The sequence below is a fragment of the Uranotaenia lowii genome, chromosome 1, assembly GCF_029784155.1.
Source record: "Uranotaenia lowii strain MFRU-FL chromosome 1, ASM2978415v1, whole genome shotgun sequence".
Taxonomy (NCBI): domain Eukaryota; kingdom Metazoa; phylum Arthropoda; class Insecta; order Diptera; family Culicidae; genus Uranotaenia; species Uranotaenia lowii.
Window position 1 is genome coordinate 47,079,986 of NC_073691.1, and position 27,107 is coordinate 47,107,092.

Genomic DNA, 27,107 nt, shown 5'->3' on the forward strand with positions numbered 1-27,107 from the left:
GAAAATGTCAGGTTTTTTAAATTCACTTATTTTAGCTTTCAGATATTGGATATTGCTTGGTGGTGGTTGGTTTGGCGTTTTTCCGTCTTTCTTGAATACAAATCATTTTCTTCTAATCTTCATTGTAGGTTTCAGCAATATTAATGTAAATTTCATAAATTTAACAAAACCACAATCAAAAATAATAGCATTACCATTAAAAAAACGTTTCCTGGTATTCTGATAGTCATAGTCCCAGGCGGAATCTTAGTGTGTTCATCTTTGTAAAATATGATGGTTAGCATTTTACCAAGCTAAAACCTCTCTCCATACATACGGAGTATAATGGATGCCATGAACGATATTCAATCTGATGTCCATAGGGACAGAATTTAAATGGATTTTAAATAAAATGAAATTGAGCATATTTTTTCATATTTCGAACCAAATGACTCCTTCAAGGAGTGACAAGGGTCAATTAATGTAACGCATTAAAGTGAGGCATATCGAGCCTCGAAAGAATAAATACCTAAAGCTGCTTTCGAGTAGATACGGTTCAAAGTTAAAAAATCAGAATATTTATATAATTTAAAATATGAAAATCCGGGCAAACTTGAAGCTATCATGGAACCTCGCTCCAATCCTCATGTAACCCATTGAAATGTTTATAAGCCATCTTCAATACATTTTGTTTATCATTAGCGAGGAATATTTATTTTCCATTAGGGTGCACCTGAAATGTTGAAAGTACCTACCGAAAATATCAAAAATTATAAAAGTGTTAAAAATGATAAAAACTCAGGAAATTGACAAAAAGCCATTGAAAAACTTTTTGCATTTAAAAATCTGTAATGTTTGTCTTTTTTCTGAGTTTTAATGTTTTCGTTCATTTTTTTTGCATTTTTTAAGAAATGAGAGAGATGTGAAAATGATAAAATTAGACAAATCCAATTCCAATAAGAGTCATGAGTCAAACTGGAAGAGGACTTAAAAGCGAGTCTTGGGAAACGTCCGCTTCATCTTTGGGAGCCCAAAAATGTGGAGCTGAGTATTCTTTCGATTGTATCTTTTCGATTAACGATCTGTTAGAAATATGTTAAAAAAAGCCGGTGTGTAGTAAAATTTATAACGGTCGCCACATGAATTTTCCAGCTGCATTTTTAAATGAGAAATGCTGCAACCTAAAATCTGTTGAAACGAGGTCCGTCTGTTAAGCATAACCAAACAAGGTAACCAAACAAGAGGACTGCTTGCGGGGGTCCAAGAAGCTGGAACCAATCGGAGGGTGGGGTGAGAAGGTTGTGAAAAGGAAAAAAAGGCCAAACGAGAAAGAGATAATAATTCAGAAACTTCTGCGGCACGGTATGTTTAGGACCTACAACTACTTACAACTCCACTTCACTGTGGAATCATTGCCTTTGCAGGGCTCGAATGTTGAAAGGAAAAGAGATCGTCCAGAAACACACCTGTGAAACGAACCGAGGTGCGGGGGCCAAATGGTGGATTCTCTCCAGATTTTTTTCTTGTGATTTTTTGCCTTGTTCAAAACAAGACGAATAGGTCGAGAAGAAAATGGAGAGGAAAAGGAAGACAGGTCACCAGTTTGAACCGTTTCTCGGTCGTTGGACACAACATCACAGGTTGAGAATAATTCCATCCAGCTGTGTTGACGAGGCCTAGCGACTGAACCGGTTGGGATCGAAGTCGAACTCGATTCATGCATTCCTTTTGAGAACTGAAACTTCGCAGAGAGAGAGAGAGAGGAGTTCCTTGAATGCGCTTTCGGCAGAAGGTTCATAAATCTTCGATTCGGAGAACGCGGTAAAAAATAGATAAAAATGAGGACATCGATTCGAAAGATTAGATTTATAAAAATTTTGTTTATAGTTTAAGGCAGCTTGTATGACCATTGTGATATAACAATTACGTTAAATGTTACACGGTTATATGAGAAAGATGCAATTAGTCTCGGTTTACCTAACCTAACCAACTGTTGTTAAACGCATCACTTTTATCACACTAGGCTCATGTCTTAACGATTATAGTGTTACGTGCTAGACAAGGCACGTGCAGTAAAGTTTTTGGAAAGTTTCCCTACAGTTTACAGCTTCCAATTTCGGTAATTGACTGTTAAAATTACCCATAATTAGGTCTTTGAAAAACTTTTGAAGAAAAATTATATATTTCAAACTGCAGATGAATTGATTTATTTGAATCGGTCACATGGTCTATGCTTACGTTCAACTGATAGATATCTACTTTACTTAATCAAAAAGTAATTTTGGATCGTAAAAGCAACTTCGTTGGGTACTTTTATGGCACCGTGTAGATAAGCGTGATACTCAAACCACGTGCAGATTGTTATCGCCTTCTTGGCTTTCATAACTCCGATACTGTTCCCTCAATTAGAACCCGCAGTTTAGTTTCTAGTGGAATTGGAAAAGTTTTGCGCTATAAACCGTTTTTGACAATTATGTCCTGTATACCAGTACTAATGATATTCTATGTTTGTTCTCTTCCTTTCTTTTCAGGTAAAGACCCAGCAGAAGTTCCTTGTTTTGGTTTGGGGTGAAATCAGCGACCTAAATGCCGAGACAGAGCAAGTATCTCCCGGGAGGGAAACAATGCAAACCCCTTTTCACCCCCTTTAGCTCAAACCGCAGGGATTTGTGAGAACTCGATAATTAACCCCTAGCCTAGACCAACTCGTAACCTGACTTTGTAAGTGCTGCATTTCTCGGCGAGAGGGGAAAACAGCTAAGCGTGATTTTCCAATATACAAAACTAAATGTAGGTGGTGATGCATAAGCTTCTTCTAGCCTAGGCTAGAGGATTTCGGAGAGCGATAGCAATCCACGGACGGCTCGGCGTTGTGCTCAAAAGTTTCCTCATTACCGCCTTCGGGGAATCTCTCGCTGCTGATGCTTTCTCGAAGGTGAATAACTAGTTTCGCCATTCTACGCGATGTATAGTGATAGTGTAATAAGCCATAGAAGTTTGGTCTCCCCCACCACAACGCGCAACATCCATCTTGAATGTGCTGGATGTGCTGTTGTCTCTTTAGTTTTTCACAGATTAAAAGCTAGGAAAATTTCGATAAGCTATTAAGCTATTTTTTACGTTTCGAAACTTTTTTTTATCTTTTTCAAGGAAAATCTATAGATTTTATTATTTTTTATTTTTAAGAGCCAAAATTCAGTGTTACTAGCTTAAGCCCCGAAAATAGAGCACACGGCATATAAAGGACAATTACATTACGTCTAATGTCATTTGCTAAATTTGACGTTTCAGAGTTTATTCCAGTCTTCTTCAAGGAGCGTTGAATTTTTAAATTTTTTTTAATGTTTTGAATTTCTATTCGCATTAATTTTTACCTCAAGATCTACCCACATCAAGTCTTCTCGAGTTTCCGCTTAGGTCTAGTCTCGTCTAGTATAGTTTAAACTGAAGTCTTGTCTTCAGTCTGGTCTAATCTTCAGTCTAGTCTTGTTTCCAGTCTAATTCAATTTTGTTCAGTTTCTAGTCAAATATAGTCTTGTTTCAAGTCTAGTCCAGTTTTCAGTCTGGTCTAGTTTCAAGTTCAGTAAAGTCTCTAGTTTGGTCCAGTTTCCAATCTAGTCTATTTTTGTCCAGTTCCCAGCCTAGTCTAATATTGTCTAGTCTAATCTCTAGTCTGGTCTAGTCTAGTCAGTTTCCAGGCTAGACTAGTCTAGTTTAAAACCTGGTCTAGTCTCCAGTCAAGTCGAGACTTCAGACGAGTCTTCAATCTAATAAAGTCTTCAGTTTAGTCTAGACTAGTTAAGTTTCAGTCTTGTCTCGTCTAGTGTCCAGTCTAGTCTCCGGTCTAGTCTGGTTTCTAATGTATTCTTGTATCCAGAAAGGTCTAGTCTAGTGAAGCCTTCAGTTAGGTCTTTGGGCTTATCTACTCTAATTTTCAGTCTAGCCAGACAGGTTGAGTCTCATGTTCTTCAGTCGAGTCTAGCCTCCAGTCTAGTCTAGATTAGACTAAATACAAGACTAGACTTGAATAGACGAGACTAGATTTTAGACTAAAAGTGATTGACGAATAGACTAGACTAGATTAGACTGAACACTTGACTAGAATTAAGACTAAACTTAAGACTTGATTAGACTAGACTAGACCGGACACTAGACGAGACTGGAACACTAGACGAGACTGGACTCTACACTAGACTGGACACTAGAAAAGATTGAACACTAGACTAGATTGGACACTAGACTAGACTCGACTGGACATTAGACTAGACCGCACACTAGACTAGATTGGACACTAGACGAGACTGGACACATGACTAGACTGTACACTACACTAGACTGGACACTAGATTAGACTGGACACTAGACTGGACTAGGACACTAGACTAGACTGGACACTACACTAGACTGGACACTAGACTGGACACTAGACTAGACTGGACACAAGCCTAGGCTAAACACTAGATTAGACTGGACACTAGACTAGATTGGACACTAGACGAGACTGGACTCTACACTAGACTGGACACTAGACTAGACTGGACACAAGACTAGGCTAAACACTAGATTAGACTGGGCACTAGACTAGACTGGGACACTAGACGAGACTGGACTCTACAATAGACTGGACACTAGACTAGACTGGACACTATACTAGATTATACACTAGACTAGACTTGACTGGACATTAGACTAGACCGCACACTAGACTAGATTGGACACTAGACTAGGCTGGGACACTAGACGAGACTGGACATATGACTGGACTGTACACTACACTAGACTGGACACAAGACTAGACTGGACACAAGATTAGACTGGACACTAAACTAGACTGGGACACTAGACTAGACTGGGACATTAGACGAGACTGGACACTACACTAGACTGGACACTAGACTAGACTGGACACAAGACTAGGCTAAACACTAGATTAGACTGGACACTAGACTAGTTTGGACACTAGACTAGACTGAACACTAGAATAGACTGGTCACTAGACTAGACTGGACACTAGACTAGACTGGACACTAGATTACACTGGACACTACACTAGACTTAACACTAGTCTAGACTGGACACTAGATTAAACTGGACACTAGACTAGACTGAACACTAGACTAGACTGAACACTAGACTAGACTGGACACTAGACTAGACTGGACACTAGATTAGACTGGACACTACACTAGACTTAACACTAGACTAGACTTGACTAGACTGAAGAATAAACTAGAGTCTAATTCAGATTACTGTCTTCTCTAGTTTACAGTCTAGACTAGCCTCCAGTCTATTGTAGTCTTCAGTCTAGGCTAGTCTCCAAATAAGCCTATTCAAGAGTTGAAAGTCGATAAAGTTTACGAGTAGCCATTCTTGAGAGCACCAACAGTCTGTAGTCCGTAGAATGTTGAAAATTTATCGAGAGCATGGGGGTTTTTAGAGGTTAGGAGAGCTTTAGAGATCTTTAGAGATCTTTGGGATGTCTTCAGTTAACTGTAGACCTATAAAAAGGCAATGTATTATAGAGGCCAGAAAATTTCTGTGGTTGTAAAATCTTGGAGATCTGGAGGTCCGTACAAAGGTAGAAGAGCTCATAAGTGGCGTAGATTATTGGATAACCTCAATCGTAGAAAGGCTATCGTATTAAGAGGCCTTACAAAAGTTGACATATGGTTTAAAATTGGAAATTTTCAACGAGTCTGTAGAAGAGAGGGCCGTAGGATTGTTACTTAAAATATTTGTTTCTAGGAGTTTTAGAAGGCTGCAGAACTTGTAGGATTAAAAAAGTTTTTAAACTATTTTTTCTGCTTTCGAATTTTAAACTCCAGCCTAAGCATATGGCATCTGAGGAATAAATGTACATCGATTAATCATATTACATGAATTTGACGTTTCGGAACTTTTTACGGTCTTCTTCAAGGATCGTTGATTTTTGATTGATTTTTAATTGATACTCAATTTTAATCTTTAAATTTACCTCTTATCTTCCAACCTCAAAACAGACACAAAGCGTCTGAGGGATAAGCTGAAGACGTCTGAGCGTTTCGGGAAAAAACTACGCTTCGGAAATTTTTCTGATCTTTTTCATGTAACAAAAATCGATTCATTCGCTTAGCCAATTGACCCAAAGACAATAAGAAGTTGTTCAAACCAATGGCACATTATACACCAGAAAAAGTTTGCAAGTGAGAAGCTTTTGGGCAGACGGCAAACACTCGAAAGCCTTAGATAAGATTCTTTGAGTGAGCTCCGTTTTGTTGTTAGATGTCTTCAGATATCTGGGGGCCAGTTGAAAAGCAATTTTAGTTGGAGTTCGGGAGATCTCTTGAGTCTAGGGTTAGGTTACCAGAATTTTTTCCGCAGGTATCCGGGCTCGACAAATCCGGCAAATTTTATCTAAACACCTGGAAAAATCCGGGAATTTGATTTCAAAATATCAAAAATTCGGGCAAATTTTCTCAAAACCCAGAAATTACTCAAAAACAATAAAGAAAAAAAATTAAGAAATTTTTTTTTATCAAAACTCATTTACAGATTTTAAATCGTATTTGAGGCTTCCAAAAATCCTTTCATAATTATTTTATAAAACTTGCTCATAAAATTTTGTTTTGGAGGCATAAATAAAAAAAATTACAAGACAATTCGTTTTTTTTGCCAAATTGACATTTCGAAACTGGTTCCGGTTCCATTCTTCAAGGATCGTTGATTTTTCATAACTTTTTCATATACTCAATAACAATCTTTTATCTGATCTTAAGATTATACCTCAAAACAGACACAAAGCGTCTGAAGGATAAGCTGAAGATGTCTGAGTATATACTACGTTTCGAAATTTTTATTATCGTCTTCAAGGAACGTCGATTTTCTCCGAACTTTTAAGATTAACCTCTAGCTTTCAAGCTTCAAACCAAGGTTGCCGAAAAAAATTCTGTGTTTTTGAGAAAAAAAATCTGAATTTCTGTGATTTCATCCAAAAATTCAGTGAAGGTTTTCTGTGATGCTTTTTCCTTCAATTCCATTGAAAAAATTCATGATAAATTGGGTGCTTTTTACATTTAAGTTGAGTAAAATCAATTAAAATTACCAATCTTATCATACTTTTTTAATTCAAAGTGAAAAATCTAAATTTTATAATGGCCAAAAAAATCTTAATTTTGGAAATCCATTCAAAATCCAAAAATTCTGTGAAATCTGTGAACTTTACAAAATTCTGTGTTCTGTGACATAGATTCTGTGATGAATGCTCAAAATTCTGTGAAATTACAGATTTTTCTGCGATTTCGGCAACCTTGCTTCGAACCTCAAAATAAATAGGAAAATGTTGGTTTGCACCTAAACTGGATTCGAAAATCGATCCGTTTGTCTGTGACTGTGGGCCACTCGACCCCCTAAAAACAATGTGAAGTTGTTCAATCTAATAGCATATCATACACCAGAAGAAGTTGCTTGGGAGAAGCTCTAAAGGGCATAAGTTAAACACTCGAACGCCTTGGATTAGATTCATTTGATTAAACTGCCTGTTTGCTAGAGTCTTTTTTTCCCGAGAAGCATAAAACAAATAATAATAAAAATTCCACCCACTGAATGCTGCCTCCCTGCGGTAACTGTGCAGATGATCGTGGAAAAATGCATTGTTTTGGTCTTTGTTGTGTTTACATTAAATTTTTGACATAGTTCTCCGAGTCGAGGAATGGAAAAACAACCCCATAGTAGCTTCATAAGTTAGGGTTTGAATGTTTTAAATTCCTTTTAATAAGGGTTGTAACGCTTTTGGTGTTAATAATGCAATTTTTCTGGTCATTTATTCCAATTTGGAATTTGGAAAATTTCGAATCTTGAAAGAAGCTTGTCTTAATCGAACATTGATATGAGTGAATCATCCTATCCTTCAGTAATAAATACATTACGAACTTGGCTGTTCAAACAACTTTACCTGATATGGCCTTGCCACTTTCAACATCTCATTAGCAATTTAACTTTTATCTCCAGGAACGCATGCCATAAAGTCTGTCCAAATTTATAACCTTACTAAAAACGTGTGCATAAAATAAACTGCACCTGTACGAAATAGACTCTCTCATCGGAGACGCGAGGTAAAATAGGTGTGGGATAATGCATAAAACTTCGAGTAGCAGGCCCACACAAAAAGCGAACGCCCGGGTCAGCGGATTAAAATTTAAGAAAAAAAAACTTGCAGTTCTTCCTTCCCTTGACCCTTTACAGACAACTTGACCAAAGTCATTTTGCAGCAATTTAAAACATTCGAAATTAAATAAACGACTTCCACACATACAAAAGTATTCTGGAACCGGGAGGGAGCTTGATATCGTCGGAAAAAAAGTGAAATGGAAAGAAAAAAACGCAACTCAGCAAAGCGAAAATAATGCAGCCAGTGTCTGTCCGAAAGCCGCTCGCTGCCGCCCGAGAGAAATAAATTGCTTCATGGGAAAATGCTTCTCGAAAATGGCATTCCGAATCAGACTCGTAGAGTTGAGAAAAAAAAAGACGAGAAGGAGGAGAACAGTGACGACATAACAATTAGCGGATAGGCGGTGTGCGTCGTCTTCCTAAATCGTTTGGAGCGAAGGCTCGACTCCAAAGATTCAGAGCATTTGGATATGGAGCTCGGTATTTTTGAACTGACTGTCTGAAAGCTTTGCGCGCCCGCGATTCTTCCAGTTTAAGTTTCGCCCAAGCGGAAAATAAAAGTCATCAGCTCAAGAGTACTCTAGCCATTCGCGCACAATTCAGTGGCAGCCAGCATAAGAATAACCGTGAGGTGACTCATTGTGGCCGACAGTATGGTTTTATGCCAAGAACAAGATTCAAGAATTATTAAGCCACTATTTTCCCGATCAGGAGGGAATAACTAAATTATATCAAGATAACATATTTTGATACTATTTTTTTCCTATCTAAATGAGTTATTATTCAGTACTCGTAGGATGTTAAAATATCTCAAATTATATCAAAAAATCTATGCGATCATAGCTAAATTTTATCAATTTTAGACATGCTCCTTTCAAAATTATATCTCATTCAGATAGCATAGTTTGATATTGGACAGAACAAAACCTATCAAAATTATAACTTATCAAGATATGAGTGCGTCTAGTGGAATGTAAATAAACCACATTATAAGTTAAAACCATGCTTCATTTTTGGTTTCCCTATAGATAATTGGATTCAATTTTATGGATCTGTTGAGCGAAACTCTCTAATGTTGATTAACTGGTTAATCGCCGCGATGAATTGTTTGATGTTATCATCGACTTTTTTCGGCAAAAATAAAAACGAAATTACTTGCCAGTTGGTCCAAACGTTTCGAGCTTCTTTTGGCGATTTTTTTGGCGAATGTAAACATAACATCAAAAACAAACAACAGGCAACGAATAACAGTATGACGATCGCTAGATAAAGTAAGATAATAAGTTCTTGTAAAATGGAAAATTATACTATTAATACAATTAATTTTAAGGTCCACTGAGGAGGAGCGAAACGCCAAAAGTAGCTCGAAACGTTTGGACCAACTGGCAAGTCATTTCGTTTTTATTTTCGCCGAAAAAAGTCGATGATAACATCAAACAAAAACTCTCTAATGCACGGTTTGGGCCGTTGACTTCGATGTCCGTGTTTCATAAAAAGTTGCACGTATATCAAAATATGATATAATCATTTTATTTTAGGACAATCCGAAAAAAAATCTTTATAATTGAAAATGAGCTCAACCCCTTTTAAGTCTGTCAATCAGAATAAGATATATGTAATTCAGATTGGAGAAACTTCAAATCGTACTTAATTATAACTGAATCAAATGTAAATATCTTGGTAAGATACGTTTGAGTTATTATTTTGATATGCTCTCCTGATCGGGTTCATATAAAGCACTCCAAGGTTCTCTTCCTGGAATTCTAATCTTCTGAGGACCCATCCAACCCTTAAGAAAGTCTCTAGTTTTCTGAAAAACTATGGACTTATGGCGAAGGCATCGAGTTTTTCACATATCGTCACTTTGAAGAGATGTGCAGTTGACTAAAAGACTTCAGACTATCTAAAGGCCTTTAGCTTTAAAATGTCGGCTTTTAAAAGACCTTTGAATTACACAGATTAAAATAAGGCCCTCCTGAGGCCCCCCTTTTTAAGGCTTTCCAGCCTTCTATAAACTTCCAGTCCCCAAAGATACAATGCGGTGCCCTAGAGACCTCTTTGCCCCGTTTCAGGCATAAGATTCTCTGAAGGACTCTGAAAATCCAAAGCTTTAAAGCATTCCAAAGTTTTTCGACACTCTAAAACTACAAACCCTAAATATTAAGATTGTCATCATTCTTAAGACCTTTGGCGCTCCTCATCAATTTTCTGGATCTTCAATGCGAATTATAAAGATCTTCTAGCATCTGAATCTTCAGGCTTCAACCTCAAAGATTTTAGTATTCTAAAGGCCTCCCGGCCTCCATCGAACATAGCACTTCTACTGGACTGCGGTTTTTTTTACTCTAGAGATTATTGATGATCATATGATTTGATTTGCGGAGCTCTAATGATTTCTGTTTCTCTGAAGATCGCCATCATTCTAAAAAGCACTGGCTCTTGTGAGATAGCTTTCAAAATTTTAAGCAATCTAGGACCCTGTCAGCTGGCTAAACACAATGATAATTCAAAAATTCGATAAAGAATAATGGATGTTGTCCGTTGCATTGAAAGTTGGAATTCGCACAATGTTTAGCAGTCGCAGTAATCCGTATTAAGCTTCCCCAAAACAAAAATGAGGTACCCGTGTATTAGTAAAATTACAGGATTTCTACTGATTTGATAAGTTGCACAATTGTCACAGTTATGAAGCGTGCAGTCAAATTTAATGCGCTGTGCATAAAAAAATAAAAATTAGATGATAAAAAAGGAAACAAGAAAAAATGCTAGAATAAGATAAAGAAAATTTATTAAGATAAAAAATAATATATTATATTTTTTATCTAAATCGAATTGGAAAATTTGATTTGATGAAAAAAACCCGCAACTTGCAAAAATGATCAAACTGTAAAAAAAAAAAAAAAATTTAAATATGAAACATAAAAAAATGGATACAAAATTGAGATGGATTTAATAATAATTTAAAAACTGACGTACTGATTAAAAATGTAAAGGATAAAAGAATAAACAAAGATTGACTGACAACCGATTCAAAAATAAGTTAATCTAAAAAAAAACAAAAATAAAAAATAGAAACAGATAAAAAAGGGAGATGAAAAAATTCATAAAAGTCCGAAAAAATAAAGGAAATAAACAGAAAAAATATTGTGGAAGGAACTGATAAATTAAACAAAACAGTAAAATAGAAAAAAGAACTAAATGGAAAAGATAAAACAAAAAAAAACAAGGAACATGGAATTTTACCCAAAATTCATTAAAGAGGAAAAATATAGTAAAACGAGCTGAAGAATAGAACAAAAAGGTAAGAAAGAAACAGTAAAATATAAAAACAGTAAAATATTAAAAAAAAACAGTAAAATAAAAAAAAACTTAATTGAATATAAGATTAAAAAAACAGAAAAAAATATTTTTTCTTATAAAAATAAAACTAAAATAAACAGAAAATATAGAAAAAACAGAAAGAAGTTTTAGGAATCAGTTAAAAAAAATCATAAAAAATTAAAATTAAAATAATTAAAAAAATTTAAAATAAATCAGGAAATTGAAATAAAAGCCGAAAGAAAATTTGAAAAAAATCTGAAAAAAATTAAATAACAACGGGAACATATAAATATAACATGAAACATGTAACAAATGAAGAAATAAAAAAAAACAGAAAAAATACAACAAAATAAACAAGCACAGGTCTAGCTCAGCACTGTCTGGAAACAGGCCACATTTTCGATTTTGAAAATATAAAAATATTAGAGAGAGTTACTGGATACAACGCTAGGACAACTGCTGAAACGTTCTATATAAAGTTGAGAGGAGACGATAATGTCGTTAATAGGCAGAGAGATTCCATAAATTTGAAGACCGCTTATGACCCAATAATATCCAAGTTAACACAGACACTGACAAACAAATGTAAACGCAAAACAAAACAAACTGTCCAAAACCAAAATAGTTTAGACTATGGCCAGTCAATTGTAAGTTTAATTTAAATTTAGAATTAATGTGTAATTCAAAACGTAAAATATAATTTTAGTGTCCACTGAAGAGGAGCGAATGCCAGAGTAGCTCGAAACGTATGGACAACTGGTAATTTGTTTTGATTATTTTTAAAACTCACCGAAAATCGTCGAGAACTTCGAAGAATAAACAAAATAAAAATAAAATGATACAAAAAACAGGAAAAAATAAATAAATAAGAAAAAAGAAAAATAAAATGGAAAAGAACAAAAAATATTAGAACAGGTAAAATATATAAAGCAGAAAAAAATCAAAACAAGTAAAAAATTGAAAAAACGGAAAAATGAAAAAAAAAAACCGAAAAAAAGAAAACAGAAATAAATAAAAAAAACCAAAAAAAAGGAAGTTGGAAACAAATAAAAAAAATATGAAAAACCGAAAAAAAACAAAAAAAAATATAAAAAAAAAACAAACAAAAATAAAAAAAATTCAAAGAAAATTAAACAGAAAAAATACCGAATAGAATTAAAAAATCAAAAAAATTAACATAATCAGAATACAAAAAAAAAAAAACAGAAAAATAAAAAAAGGAAAAAAGCAGATGAGAATTAAATATATTAGCAGAAACCCGAAAAAAATGAAACACCCGAAAAAAAATAATTTAATCAGAAAAAAATATAATAAAACAGAAAAATAAAAAAAATAATCTTGACAAATTAAAACATATACAAGAAAAAAACCACAAAACTTTAAAATCAAAAATAAAATTAAAAGAAATTTAAAAAAAAATTAAATGAAAAAAAAACAGAATAAAGAATAAAAAAACGAAAAAAAAATAAAAAAAAACAGAAAGAAATTTAAAAAAAACTAGAAAATGAAAAAAACATCAAAACAGAAAAAAAATCAAAAAAGAACAAAGGAAACAAGGAGTGAAAAGAGAAAAAACAAGAAATACAAAAAAAAAGAAAAAAAATTATAGATAATTTTTGTTTTTGTTTCCAATATTCAATAAATGAAAAAAAATAAAAATTCAATAAACAAACACAATATTTATAGTGAAATAATGAATTAAAAAAGAAATAATTAAAGAGATAATGAAAAAGCTAAAAAAAGAGAATAAACACGAAAATTATATAGAAAATCAAAATTGTTAAATTTCAAAACGGAAAAAAAAAATATGAACGCGTTCAAAAGATAAAAAAAAACAATAAAATTAGGGAAATATTTATAGAAAAAACAATAATCAAAACAAAACCAAACACATTTAGAAAGAATAAATATAAATGGTTTCAAAAATAAATCTTTATGGTCATTAAACTTAAAAAAGCAAATAACAAAAAAAACAAAAAATAAAAAACAGATAAAATAATTAAAAAAAAACAAAAAAAAAATAGAAATTAAAAACGATCAAATAAAAACAGAAATAATTTATGAAGTAGAAAAACACAGAAAATAACAGAAGCAAAATTTAAAAACAGCCAAAAAATTAAACAAAAAAAATTTCAAAACAAAGTGAAAAAAAAATTAAAAAAAGAGAAAAAATAATATAAAAAAAGAAAGAAAAAAAATAAATACAGAAAAAACTGGTTAAAAAAATACAAAAATGTAAAAAAAAGCAGAAAAAACCGAGAAAAATGAAAAACAAACAGAAATTAAATAAAAGAAATAAAAAAAAAATAAAAGAAAAGAAATAAAATAAAAGAAAAGAAATAAAATAAAAGAAAAGAAATAAAATAAAAGAAAAGAAATAAAATAAAAGAAAAAAAATAAAATAATAGAAAAAAAAATAAAATAATAGAAAAAAATAAATGAAAAAAAAATAGAAAAGAAGTAAATGAAAGAGAAAAAACACAGGAAAAATTCAAAAACCGAAAAAAATTTAAAAAAAATCAAAAAAAATAATGGAAACAGAAAAAATAAATTAAAAACAGAAACAAAATACAAAAAATAAAAATAAAAAATTGCCAAAAACGAATAAATAAAAGATGAAAATCAAATTGACACAGATTAAAAACCGAAAAAAAACAAATAAAATTTAAAAAAAATCAAATAAAATTTAAAAAAAAATCAAATAAAATAAAAAAAAATCAAATAAAATAGAAAAAATCAAATAAAATAAAAAAAAAAATCAAATAAAATAAAAAAAAACAAAAAAAAATAAATAAAAACCAAACATTTTAAAAACCGAAATGAATAAAAAAAAAAAATTTAAAAAAAAAACAGAATAAAGAATTAGTAAAAACGAAAAAATTTCAAAAATAAACAGAAAGAAAAAAAAACCAAGAAAATAAATAAAAACATCAAAACAGAAAAAATATAAATCAGAATAGAACGAAGGAAACAAACAAAATACAGAAAAATATAAATAAAAAAAAAAAAAGACATACACCGTCTTAGCCGATTTAGACTTTACAGACTGAATAAATGACGTGGACAACTTAAGATTAATATTTAACACCCAGTACCGAGATGGGAACCGAACCCATGCCATCAGTGGACCAGCGATTACCATCTTACCACGCTAACCACTCGACCACCGAGACGTACAAAACGAAAACCATAAAAAAATTCAGATAAAAATAAAAAAAAATAAAAAAAAGGAAAATAAAAAAAATAAAAAATCTGAAAAAACTTAATAATATAGAAAATAAATTGAAAAAAAAAAAACAAAAAAAAAAAATTAAAAAAACACTTAACATTTGAAAATGGAAACATCAGAAAAAAGATAAATATTTAGGTGTAGAATAGAGAAAACTGAAAATAAGAGAAAAATTATAAAAAGAGAATGAAATATTAAGAAAAACATAAAAAATAAAAAATTAAACGAAAAAAAAAAGATTTGGTTTTTCAAAGATTAGTGAACTTTTTTTAAATTTCAAATAGAAAATGGAAAAAAATTGAAACATAATACTAAAACTTATTGAAAATCAATCTTAAAATGGTTAAGAAAATAAAATTTGGTCAAAACATCATTTAAAGAAAATACCTTAAATTAAAGTTAGTTTTCGATATGTTTTGAAAAAAAAAGTTTCTTATCCATTTTGGTTGAAGGAAAAGGTTATTTTGATATGCATTTTTCACAGTCATAAATATAAATGCCGATGAAAGAGAATTTGCATATCAATAACATGTTTCGAGAGATTTTAAAAGTGATATTAAATCTTAAACAAAAACAAATATCAATCGAAGCACTAATACTGCTGAATGCATTGATTGTTTTATCATAGTTCCATATCAAAACGCACTACGATCGGAATTCTACAAAAACAAGTCTTTTAAAATGGATGTCCGTGATCGGGAGCACCCGCATGAATCGAGCTTTCGAAGACACAAATGAGTGGAGCTTACGCGAATTTATTCATTATCAGAGATTCAATCCAAGATAAGCAGGCTTGGTGACTCGTAAGATGTCCCTCAAATGAGATGTCTTTTAAAGTAATACAGTTTCGTGATGAAAAATTCTTCAGAGAATTCTCCATTTTACCTCTATACTGTTTTCAAAAAAATATAGTGAGTTTAAATCATAAATCCACTCCCGGTCAATGTTAGGAATCATTACGGTCACAAGTGTCCAGTTGTGCTGGGATGGGAACAATATGGACAAAGATAAGGCCGCGAGAAGCAGAAATTAAAACCAAATAGCCGAAATGAATGGTATCCCCCGATAGAAGTCGGGGGGGGGGGGGGGGGGGGGGCAAAAAAAAGACCGGTACCGATCAAAGTGCGGCCGTTAAATGTGACAGTTGGAGGCTTTTTTTCATCTAGCTAAAAGACAGCGTAGGAAGGCTTCAATGTTCAATTGTGTCTCCGCCTTTTTTTTTTGGTAGAATCCGCGTTCCGCGGATGTCTTCTGAAGTTTATGGCCATTCAGTGTCGCCGAGTGACTAATGTGACGGTAATTGTTGATCTGTTCGACATTGATGATGACAGTTTGAAGGCACAAAAATGACAACAAACCACTTTGTGTAAAATGGAAGAATTGAAGGTGAATAAACTTGCTTCTGTTCTAGCGATTGATATGCATGGCATGGTTTCTGTTTCTCAAAACATAAGGCGTTTGTTGAATGTTAGGGTTAGGTTAGGGTTGACAACTATATGGCAAAAAAGGTTGCCGGTTCAAAATAAAATTCACCAGACACTCAATCCTCTGGAAAGAAAATTTCGAGAATATGCTAAATTAAAGTCGAATTTCGCAAAAACTTCATCCATTCTGCTTAATGTTTCCGGTTGTGCATTCTTCAACCCATGATTCATACTTTACAATAACGAAGCTGCTTATCCAGTTGACTCCAAAAAAGAATGGCAAAAAAGCTTAAGACCCCCATCGATTTTTTCCGTCTTCTCTCCAACCGGTTGATCTTGTCAATGTGTGAATCAGCTCTCGAATAATGTGTTTGCAACTAGTTTCTTTGTTTGTGCTTTGGTTGTTGTTCAAGTTTTTTGTTCGCTCTCTTCATCCATCATCACCTGAGACGATGAGGCGATGAGATGAATCAATCAGCTGCTCTGGCGCACACACGCTGGATATACTTAGACAGCAAGTCTTTTCTGGGTCAGCAGCAGCATCCATCACCATAATTCATGGGAATTCGAGCCGATTGAATTGTTACTGGTAAAAAAGAAGCTGCTGGTCGATGAATCGTGCGCATCAGATATTGGCATATCACTTATGATGGTGGCTGTAAGGTATGCGCCACAACTATCTGGGGTGGTATATTTATGATAACCATAAGGTTGAAACTTAATTAAGTTAGAGATCTGACTGATCTAGTGAGTACCAATTTTCATACTTTTAATGTATAAGAGATCGAAGCGATCGATATACCTTCTGACGCAAGTTGCTCAAACTTATAAAATATCTTAATCTTTAAACTATCTTATTATAAAAGTCTTATGAACAGGCCTAAGGTGCAGCGACATCCCATGCTCATCTGAAATATTTTTCGATTGTCGAAGGGAATGAAAAGTCGAGCTTATTACCTGTTCGTCTTTTCAAAACATAAACAAATGGCCAAATGACCAGTTGAGAAGATACAAAGAAAAATTGATGAAAACATAAACAGATAAACAGATGTTCATATATGAAGACGAAAAGCAGAACAGATGAATCGATTGAAAGACAAAAAAAAGTGAACATATAAACATGAACTTTTAAAACATATGATCAGATGAGTAGAAAAATAGATCTACAGATGAAAAGATGACGAATAAACTGATAAAGAGATAAAAAATGAACAGAGGAACAGATGAAATAAACAGAAGATCAAAGGAACAGATAAACAAACGAACGGTAACTGGCAGACAGCCGAAGAAATAACAGATGAACAAATGAACAAATGAAAAGATGAACAGCTGAAAAGATTAACAGATGAAAAATGAAAAGATAGAATAGATAAAGCCCAGTAGACTGAGTCGATTTGGGGTCATTTTTGAATTTCTCAAACCCTGGGGTCTAAAAAGCTTCGTCTTGGTCCAAAACTCATCCATGATTTTTTGCAGAATTTTGAAGTAACGTTTACATGAGTAAATTTGAACTTTTAGGTTTGTATGGGAAAATAGCATATTTTGCACTAAAAAATCAACTTCATTTTTTGTTTCTTCTGTGGAACCGAGCCAGCTGATGGTTTTTGTGCCAATTTATAAATTTCCTAAAGGAATTTTTCCGCTGAACAACTTTGTTCAAGACCGTAACTACGTATCTTGTTTGGCAAAAAAGTTATTAGCTGATTAACTCTTTTCGCATTGATAAACCATAAATTTTATTGACATTGCTGGGTGTCCAGTGAGGTATTGTATGACTTTTTTTCATGCAATACTTCGCGAGGCTCCAGCAGTGATGTCAATTGAATTTATTGTTTATCAATGCGAAAAGACATACTTCTGTTAAATAGCTTATAACTTTTTTGTCTTATAAAATACAAAGTTACAGTCTACAAAGTTGTTCAGCAGATTTTTTTTATAAATTAGCACAAAAACCATCAGCTGGCTCGGTTCTACAAAAGAAAAAAAAATGATGTTGATTTTTCAGTACAAAATAGGCAATTTTCCCATACAAACCTAAATGTTCAATTTTACTCATGTAAACGTTACTTACAAATTCTGCAAAAAATCATGGATGAGTTTTGGACCAAGACGAAGCATTTAAGACCCCATGGTTTGAGAAATTAAAAAATGACCCCAAATCGACTCAGTCTAAGAGCCCAGGTTAAAAGTTGAACAGATGAACTTAGAAAGTAACAGACAGATGAGAAAATTTAACAAGATGAATAAGATGGTAACAAGTTGCATAGATGAACTAATGAAATAGTGAAAAGTTAAACAGACATAGTCCAAAATTTGACATTTAATTTGTAATTTTTTCCCTCTTCATCATGTTTTAAAAGTCTTTTTCTATCCCTTCATTTTTTTTAATTGGTTTCGACTTTAATTTTTGGGCAACACGTGCGCCATCTTTAAGGTATAAACCAACCGTTTCCAAATCAAGGCTAGTTTTGATAACTTTTCCTGTTTCCTGGAGCTTGATCTTCAAAATAACTCACGATTTTGAATTTGGTTAAAGTTATAACAAATTTAGCCGATTGTCCTCCTTTGGCACAAAAACAACATTTTTACTTTTTATCACTTCACCTCCGTTTTTGGGTACTGGCACGATTCCAAATCCAACTTAAACAGAGTTTAAACTTTATGGGACATATTGAAGTGTTTTTCAGAGAAGACGGTCGCATTTGGAGGCAGTATTCTTAGTATTTTAAGCCATTCATCGTGTCAATCGTTATGAAAGACTGAGTAATTTGCAGTTTCCACAGACCGTCGGCCTCCTCAAATACTATACATTAATTTTTTCCAATTTTGTCGTCTTGTTTATCTCCGGAAAATGATGTCAACGAAAAGTTTCTGGTTGGATTCCTGCCTGGTTACCGCTAAAGAGTTCGTTTTACTGCCCCTTCGAAATTTTTCAAAATATCTCCCCAAAAGCAGTCCAAATATTTTGCGCGCGATGTGGCCACCGTACTTTTTTTTACAATTCGTTTATTTGAAACGGCTCAAACCATATAGTTTAACGGAGCCGGGAAACCACCGTATTTTGTTTATTTTACCGGTGGGCAGCTTTTCTACCTTGTAAAAATGAAGTCTGGCCTATTTAAAAGTCAGCTAGACGAACCAGTCAGAAAAAAATTAACTTTTATATTACTTCCTCTACTCATATTTTTGGATTGAGCTTGAAAAAACCTACCACATTCCTCTCACTTCATGGAAACAATCATCTTCACTTTTCTTGAAATTTGAGCTCCTTATTGGATCCTCTAGGATTTCCTAAACGATTTACCATGTGGATTTGGTCTAACAGTTCCATTATTTGCAGATTTTCTATATTTCAATCGTTTTTTTGTGTTTATTAGACTGTACAATTTTTATTTTTGAATGATTTTCCAATAAGCAAAGCCGTTTGATTAATCCGAGAATAAGGTTATTATCTATCCAACGTTTTGATGCTTTTTGGCGCCATCTTCAGGGAAAAAGCAAAGTTGGATAATGTTCGGATTAATCAGACTGCTTTGCTTATTTGATAATCAAACAACGTAAAGTCATCATTTTATTTTTATTGTAAAGTGTCTATAATAAAGCCGAAAAAAAATATTTCTAGAGTTTATTTGATTTATTTTTTTTTCTTGTATTATTTTAATTTTTGGCTGTGTGTGAAATCTTTTCTAAACGTTTAAAGATGAACGATTATTGAAAAGGCGTGATGTTTTTTTTTCAATTAAAGGAAAGGGGCAATTTGTAATTTTTTTTTATTCATTTTGATTAGTTTTTGAATTTTTTTTTCTTTTCTTCTTTATTTCTTTTTTTCTTATTTTAAATTAAATTTTTGTTTTTGGTATCTATTCTCGATATTGTATCTATATTCATTTCTCGTTTTTTCATAGACATTATAAAATTTTGATATACTTTTTTTTAACTTCTTCTCTTTGTTTAAAATTTTGTTGTTCTTTATCTTTTTTTATTTTTTTCCTTTTTACTTTTTTCATATTTTTCAAAATCTGTTCAAAAGATTTAAACTTTGTTTTTTTTCTAATTGTTTTCAAATTCATCTCCTTTCTTTTTTTCTTAACAGTATAATTTTCTATCTGATTTCTTAAAGTTTCCAATATCTTTTTAAATGTTTCCCTTCTAAGGATATTTTCTTTATTTTAATCTTTTTTTTGTGTTTATTTTTTTGTTCAATTTTTTTTTGTCAAATGATTTTCAAAAAAGCAAAAAAGTCTCAATAATTCAAACATTTCGGTGCTTTTTGGCACCATCTTCAGGGAAAAAGAAAACTTTTGATAATATTCGAATTAATCAGACTGCTTTACTTATTTGAAAATCAAACAACGTACAGTCATCATTTTATTTTTATTATCAAGTGTCTATAACTAAGCCAAAAAAAATGTTTAAATTTTATTTGATTTTGTTTTTTTTTCTTTTTCTTGTATTATTGTCCTTTTTAGGCTTTGTGTGAAAATTTTTAATAACAAAACACTTATCTATTTTATGTTGGATTCCAATAATAAAATTTTAAATTTCAAATTTTTTAAACACAAAACACTTATCAGTGTGTGTAGAAAATTTGAAATTTGAAATTTAATTATTGAAATCCAACATAAAATAGACCGGACAATACGGTTTTACTAAAGCACAATAAGATTGACCATTTTGATCCCTGATGAAGGTGTTATATGACACCGAAACGTAGGATTGAAATAAAAAAAAATGTAAGAAACTGGACTGATTTGCCGTTTATAAATTCAACAAAACATACAGTCGGAAACTCAACATCAACATAATTTTAAAGTTCATTTGATTTAGTTTTTTTCTTCTTTTTCTAGTATTATTTTCATTTTTGGCTGTGTGTGAAATCTTTTATAAATGTTTAAAGATGCACGATTATTGCAAGGCGTGATGATTTTTTATCAATCAAAAGGGCAATTGGTTATTTTGGTTTTTTTTTATTCATTTTGATTCGTTTTTCAAATTTTTCAATTCTTTTTTCTTTTTCTTTTTTTTTATTTTAAAGTTATTGTTTTATTTTCGGTATCGATTTTTAAAATTTGATTTATTCTTTGTTTTCATAGACATTAAAAAATTTTTTTTTTAATTTTATGTTCACTTCTCTTTGTTTTAAATTTTGTTTTTTTTATCTCTTCTTTTTTTTTCTTTTTACTTCTTTTCATCTTTTTCAAAATCTGGTCAAAAATTTCAAACTTTGGATTTTTTTTTAAATCGTTTTCAATTCTATCAATTTAATTTTTATCTTTTGTGTTTTTCTTCTTTTTTTTAACAGTATAATTTTCTATTTGATTCCTAATTTCCGATATATTTTAAAATGTTTCCATTCTTTGCGTATATTCTTTATTTCAATCGTTTTTTTTGTGTTTATTTGTTTGTTCAATTTTTTATTGTTAAATTATTTTCAAAATAGCAAAACAGTCTAATTAATCCAAACATTAATTTATTATACATCCAACGTTTCGGTGCTTTTTGGCGCAATCTTCAGGGAAAAAGGTAACTTTTGATAATGTTCGGATTAATCAGACTGCTTTGCTTATTTGATAATCAAACAACGTACAGTCATCATTTTATTTTCATTTTTAAGTGTATATAAGGCAAGAACAAAAAACAATTTTGTCTTTTGTCACCCCCCTTGCCTTCGAAATTTCCAAAAAAAACCCGAAGGGGGGAATAAATAGAGTTTGAAGAATTTTATGTAAATTTCGAAGAAAAAAAAATTATCCGAAAGATTACAAAACCAAAAAACAATTTTTTTGATATAAAAAATTACTTGATTTATAGGTTTTGAGTAATGATATAGTATGCAATTTGGTTGCATACAACCTTTCGTGCAATTTGTTCAAATTTATTAGTTTTTCGCATTATTTTATATTGTCCCCCCTCCTTGCGATGTTCCAACACCGAGTGACAAAAAAAGGATTTGAAATTTGTTCCGGCCTAATTAAGCCAAAACAAATATTTAAGATTTGTCTTTTTTAAATTATTAATTATTGAAAGGCGTGATGAATTTTTTTCAATTAATTTTTTACAATTTTTATTACGTTTAATTCTTTCAATCATTTTGATTCATTTAGCATATTTCTCTATTCTTTTTTATCTTTTTTTTTTTTAATTTTTTCAATTGTTTTAGTTAGGTTTTATTTTGATTTTTTTATTTACCGTAATCCGGGGTAAGATTGATTACTTTTTATTTTTTATTTTTGTTCATTATTTTTCAGTTAAAAGAATTTAAAAAAAAATGTTTTAAAATTAACGATAAAATAAAAATTTTGAAATGAAAAATAAGACACAAAAGAGGAGAATCAAATAAGTACCTATAAACATATTAAAATAATGAATCATTGAATCATTGAAAAAATATTTAAAAAAAGAAATTTAGCAAAACTATTGTTTTTGCATTGGTTTTTTAAATTTTGTCTAAAATTTTATTCAATCTTATTTTTATTTCAGATTTCTTAAGTTAGTTTTAGGAACCATTTTTAACCTTTTTCACTATTTTTTTCATAGTTTTTTTTAAATTATATTAAAATCTTTTATTTTCTTTTTTCCTCATCATTTTTCATTAGATTAATATTTTGTTTTAATTTTGATATCTTTCCCATTCTTTTTTGTGATTTTGTTTTTTTTTTCTGTCATTTTATTTGCTAATTTTTTACACTAAGTATTCGTTTTTTTTAAACACAGGAATAATTTTAAAAAGATTTCAATTAGGAGAGAAATTTTTTAATAAAAACAGCTATGACTATTTTTTTGTAATGAAATGAAAAATGTGCATAGTTAATATGTTTAAGAAAATTTTAGAGGTAATAAAACTGAAAGGAATTTCTTAATAAATATATTAGAAGAGAAAATTAAATAAAAAATAAAGAAAAAAATGTAGAAAAATAAAATGAATAAAATGTGAAAATAAATAAAAACCAAGTGAAGGAATAAAAAAAAAACAGAAATGAGGAAAAAGTACATGGAAAGGTAAAAACTTATCATAATTAATGAGTTCATTAATAAAAATTATGGGAAATATGTACTGAAATCAGAAATAAAGTTTTCCAAGAGAAACATTGAAAATTTTATTTCAAAATCCATCAATCGAAGAAATATATGGGGGTTTCCGCCCGAAGAGGGATTCGGTTTCACGGGATTAAATGATTCAGACGTGTTCACTATAATGGTCACTTTATTACTAACTAACTATTTACAATGATCGGATATTTATAGCTATGGATTGTGAGTGTGTGAGTGTATGAATGCGAGAACGCTATTGGTTGTTTGCCGGTGCTATCGTTTGTTGTTGCTATTGTTGGTTTGCCGGCTATTGTCTGCTGGCGTCAGTTGCGTGGCTGTTGTTATTGTTATTGCTGCCTGCGTGTGTTTGTTTCGAGAAGGTTCTCGACTGGACTGACTGATGGAATGTTCGGGAACTAGTTTGTAGTGTTAGTGATGATTGGCTGATGATGATGAATGACGGAGAATGATGATGGAATGGTAATGATAGTTATAGAATGATGATGTGAGAGTAAGATGGTTTACGTCGCCACAAATACGAAATATGATTTCAAATTAATGAAAGTGCATTAAATTTGAGAACGATAAAAGTTAGAAAATAGAAAAAAAAGTATTCAAAATGAAAAGTGTGTCCCAATTTTATCTAATGTAAAATTCAAGACCCACTCGTTGAAGTCTTTTGTTTTGATGCTTCAAGAAAAATGTCACAGATTTATCATTCTAAAAAATACAAGCTTATTTCTCGTTTCGAGAGTGTTAAAAATGTCGGATCTTGGGTCTTTGTTCAATCAAACCCATTTATTAACACGATTTCCTAACACTAAATCGTTTCAAAACTCACAATCAAAACTTCAAAAACCCAGAAATCCTGGAACCAATTTTCCGGTTCATTTTGAGCAGCCAAGAAAGGTCGATCGACTATTTGATGTAAGGGCCCAATTCTCAGCAAAGTTATTCGTTAGGGCCAACCCATCTCTTTTTTTCCTAAAAGCCTATCGAGCGAAGGGCAGAAGCAAAGGCGGAAAATATTTTTCTCTCTTCTAGTTTCAAGATCGTTATCTATTTCGTTTCGGGTTCCGTCTGGCTGCTAGTTTCGAGATGAAGAAAATATCCGAAATCACACACAACAACAACCTGCCAATTCGATAGCGCCTAGCTAGCAAGCTAGGTCTAGCTAGAATGATGCGTTCCACTCGCTTCAAAACCGTCAAAGCTTAGCGTGTTTCGCTGCGTTAATCGTTTTTTTTATCGTTGTCTACGGTTACCTGCCACTTTAGACTTTGTTCGATTCTTGAATCTGGAATGGGAGGAGAATTTTAAATAGTTGAAATTATGCCCATTTTCGTGGAAACGGACACTTAAGGATGGTTATGTGCTTTTGTGTGAATGTGCTTTTTTTTCTTCTTCAATCAATGTAGCTTAGAGTGACCATTTTTTGTTCAAATGAATATAACTTTTTTTATATTTATCGGAATTAATTTTTTTTTTCATACGACGTGAAGGACAATATTCTCTAACTTTTGAGCCTAAATTGATCAAAATCCGATCGATCAGTTCCGCTAGAATCGTGTGAACAGAATACACACACAAACGCACAGACTTCGAGCCGTGGCTACCATAACAGGTCCTAGAACCACCATTTAAAGATACCACTATTTGACCGATAAATATATCTTTCGGTACACAAGAAAAAACTGTTTTAATTGCTGACACCCCTAGATAGTGGAGAGCACAGAAGCTACACGATTGTATGTGATGATGATTCTTATAGAGCCGAGACAGGTTATTGGAAAAAAACTGGTTCCTCTTTGCTTGTAAGGCCATGGCGAAGCCTATCGGAGTCATCTTTTACATACAAATCTGTTGCTTCTTTTCCTTCATTGCTTTAATGACATTACAGACGAACCCTTTAAGATTTTTTGTGTAGGTGTACGCAGCGATTGGGTTTTACGAAAGGTTTTATTTTAACTTCATTTCTGAATCTGAAGCTGTCTTTGTTCTCGAAGTTCTAATCCGATGTTAATCTGGTTTATCACAAACACAGAAGTTAGCTTGTCAGTTACATTGTATTTTGATTTATGAGATTTTCTCAATAACTATAACAGCTGAAGAAAAGTTGCAATTAAAATTTAAAACATGTGATCAAATTTATGCATATAAAAATCTTTTAACATATTTAGTTGCATTATTTTCTTTATCCTCTAACTGTCAGTCTCTATGCTGTTGCAGCAATAAATTTTTGCATTCTTGATGCAGCCTTTAGATTCAACCAGACTCTAAAGCGGGGAGAGCGCGAGAGCGGATGAAATGACACATGCATCCGGTAAAACTTGTTCTCCAGAGACACTGGAATCTGGTCAATGCAAAAATAAAAATAAATAAATAAGCGTTCCATCCCCCTCTGCTCATTCACATTCCTGTAATGCGGGAGTTTGTAAATCCGCGGACACAGCCTCAAGACAACTATTTAGCTTGGCTTGGCCACTACCTTAGCTTGCAAGTTCTGACGCGTAATGGTGATGCTATTTCATCGATAGAGCCACTTACTTTATACTGAACTGACTTTGTGCTAGAATGTTGGGGTAGTTTTTTCCTGCTCAGGCTCAGCAAAGTTAAAGTTGTTGTTTGCCAACCGTTTTTCCAAGAACACGACGCTAGACGTTAGAGTCAGGTGAGCTCGCGGTGTAATGTATCTGCTGGTTTTGAGGTTCTCGTGTTGTTGTTGTTGATGTTGTTGATGTTGTCTGTTTTTGTGGTTTCTTAACTGTTTGTTCTTGGGCGTGCAGGTGTGTCTGCCGTTGGCCGCAGCTTTGGAAGGTTGATCTTTGTCCGGTTTTTTCTATTTAGTTGTTTTATTTTGGTGTCAAAACTGATAGATACATATCTTGGAAATGCAATGGTTGTTCGAAAAATTTGAAATTTTGTTGCAGCGTTATTGAAAAACTTATCTGGCTTCCAAGAATTGAGCATCGTTTTTTTTATCTCTTCAACTCAACTCTGCTTCAAAGGTTCTTTTTAGGTGAAAATAAGAAAAAAAATATTTGTTCTGTTCCGGAAGATCGCGCAGTCTGCAGCAGAAGGAATCTGCTGTTCCTCCCGGGACGACCAAAATACTTGTTTTGGTTCTGTCTCTTTGCTACTTGCAATTCGCAATAGGAGATAATAACCAAACAGTAGCGCCACAAAGTCCTCCATAGAAAAGTTTAGATCATTTGGAAAGCTTTTAGGAACATGCATTTAAATAAAAGGGAATTAGCTCCTCATGTTATTTTTTAATAATTATTGGGTCATATTTTGTCATGAAAAGGTCCTTGCAAGACAAGCCAACGGAAAAACATCAGATTTTTTTTTACAAAAATTTACGAAAAATGTGCAAACAGCACTCACATAAAAGCAGACATTTCAGAAGTTCATTTTTCATAAATGGAATACGACACTTAAATAAATCATAAAAAATCTAAATCATTTTAAATCTTCTTCCAGTACAATAAACAACTCAAACACTCCGTTGATTCCAGAAAAAAAACGCCAAATTTGTTAGTTTGGTTAACAGAAAACAGGATAAAATTCCAGTTTTTTCCCTTTTTAAAATGCTTTCCAAAACAGAACTTTCATAAATTTAGATTACAAATATCTCCAACATTTATTTTGAATGTAAATTTTTGTGAAATTAACACTTTTTCATTCAAAAACTTTTAAAATACTTAGGTGTGTTTTCATTGGCAAGAAAAACACCAGTTTTTGAAACTCAATTTAAGCGGTAAAGTAGCAACAATATTTTTTTCAAAACATATTCAAAATACTAAAAGAAGACCTAAAAATTGATTCTACTTTCTTTTTAAGAGATCCCTGAAGGAAAAAACCGTAGAAAAATAAGTTTTAAATTTAACGAAAATGTTCACCTTTTCGTTACATTTTTTCCTAATTACAAAACCTCAAAGACTCATCTGGTATCCCCCATTGAGCCAATGGAGTGA

The 27,107-nt window shown here is 32.1% G+C and overlaps 1 protein-coding gene across 2 annotated transcripts in view; it reads left to right on the forward strand.

Annotated features, from left to right (window-relative positions):
- Nucleotides 1-27,107, forward strand: part of LOC129759999 (uncharacterized) — a 155,932-nt gene that overhangs the window by 46,081 nt on the left and 82,744 nt on the right. Inside the window, exon 3 of one of the 2 annotated variants that reach the window (XM_055757677.1) lies at nucleotides 2,511-2,981. The exons of the other annotated variant lie outside the window; for it this stretch is intronic. Within the exon in view, the coding sequence (XP_055613652.1) occupies nucleotides 2,511-2,551 (41 nt within the window). The 3' untranslated portion in view covers nucleotides 2,552-2,981. Of the gene's footprint in view, nucleotides 1-2,510; nucleotides 2,982-27,107 lie in introns of those variants that run through there. 2 annotated transcript variants of the gene reach the window in all.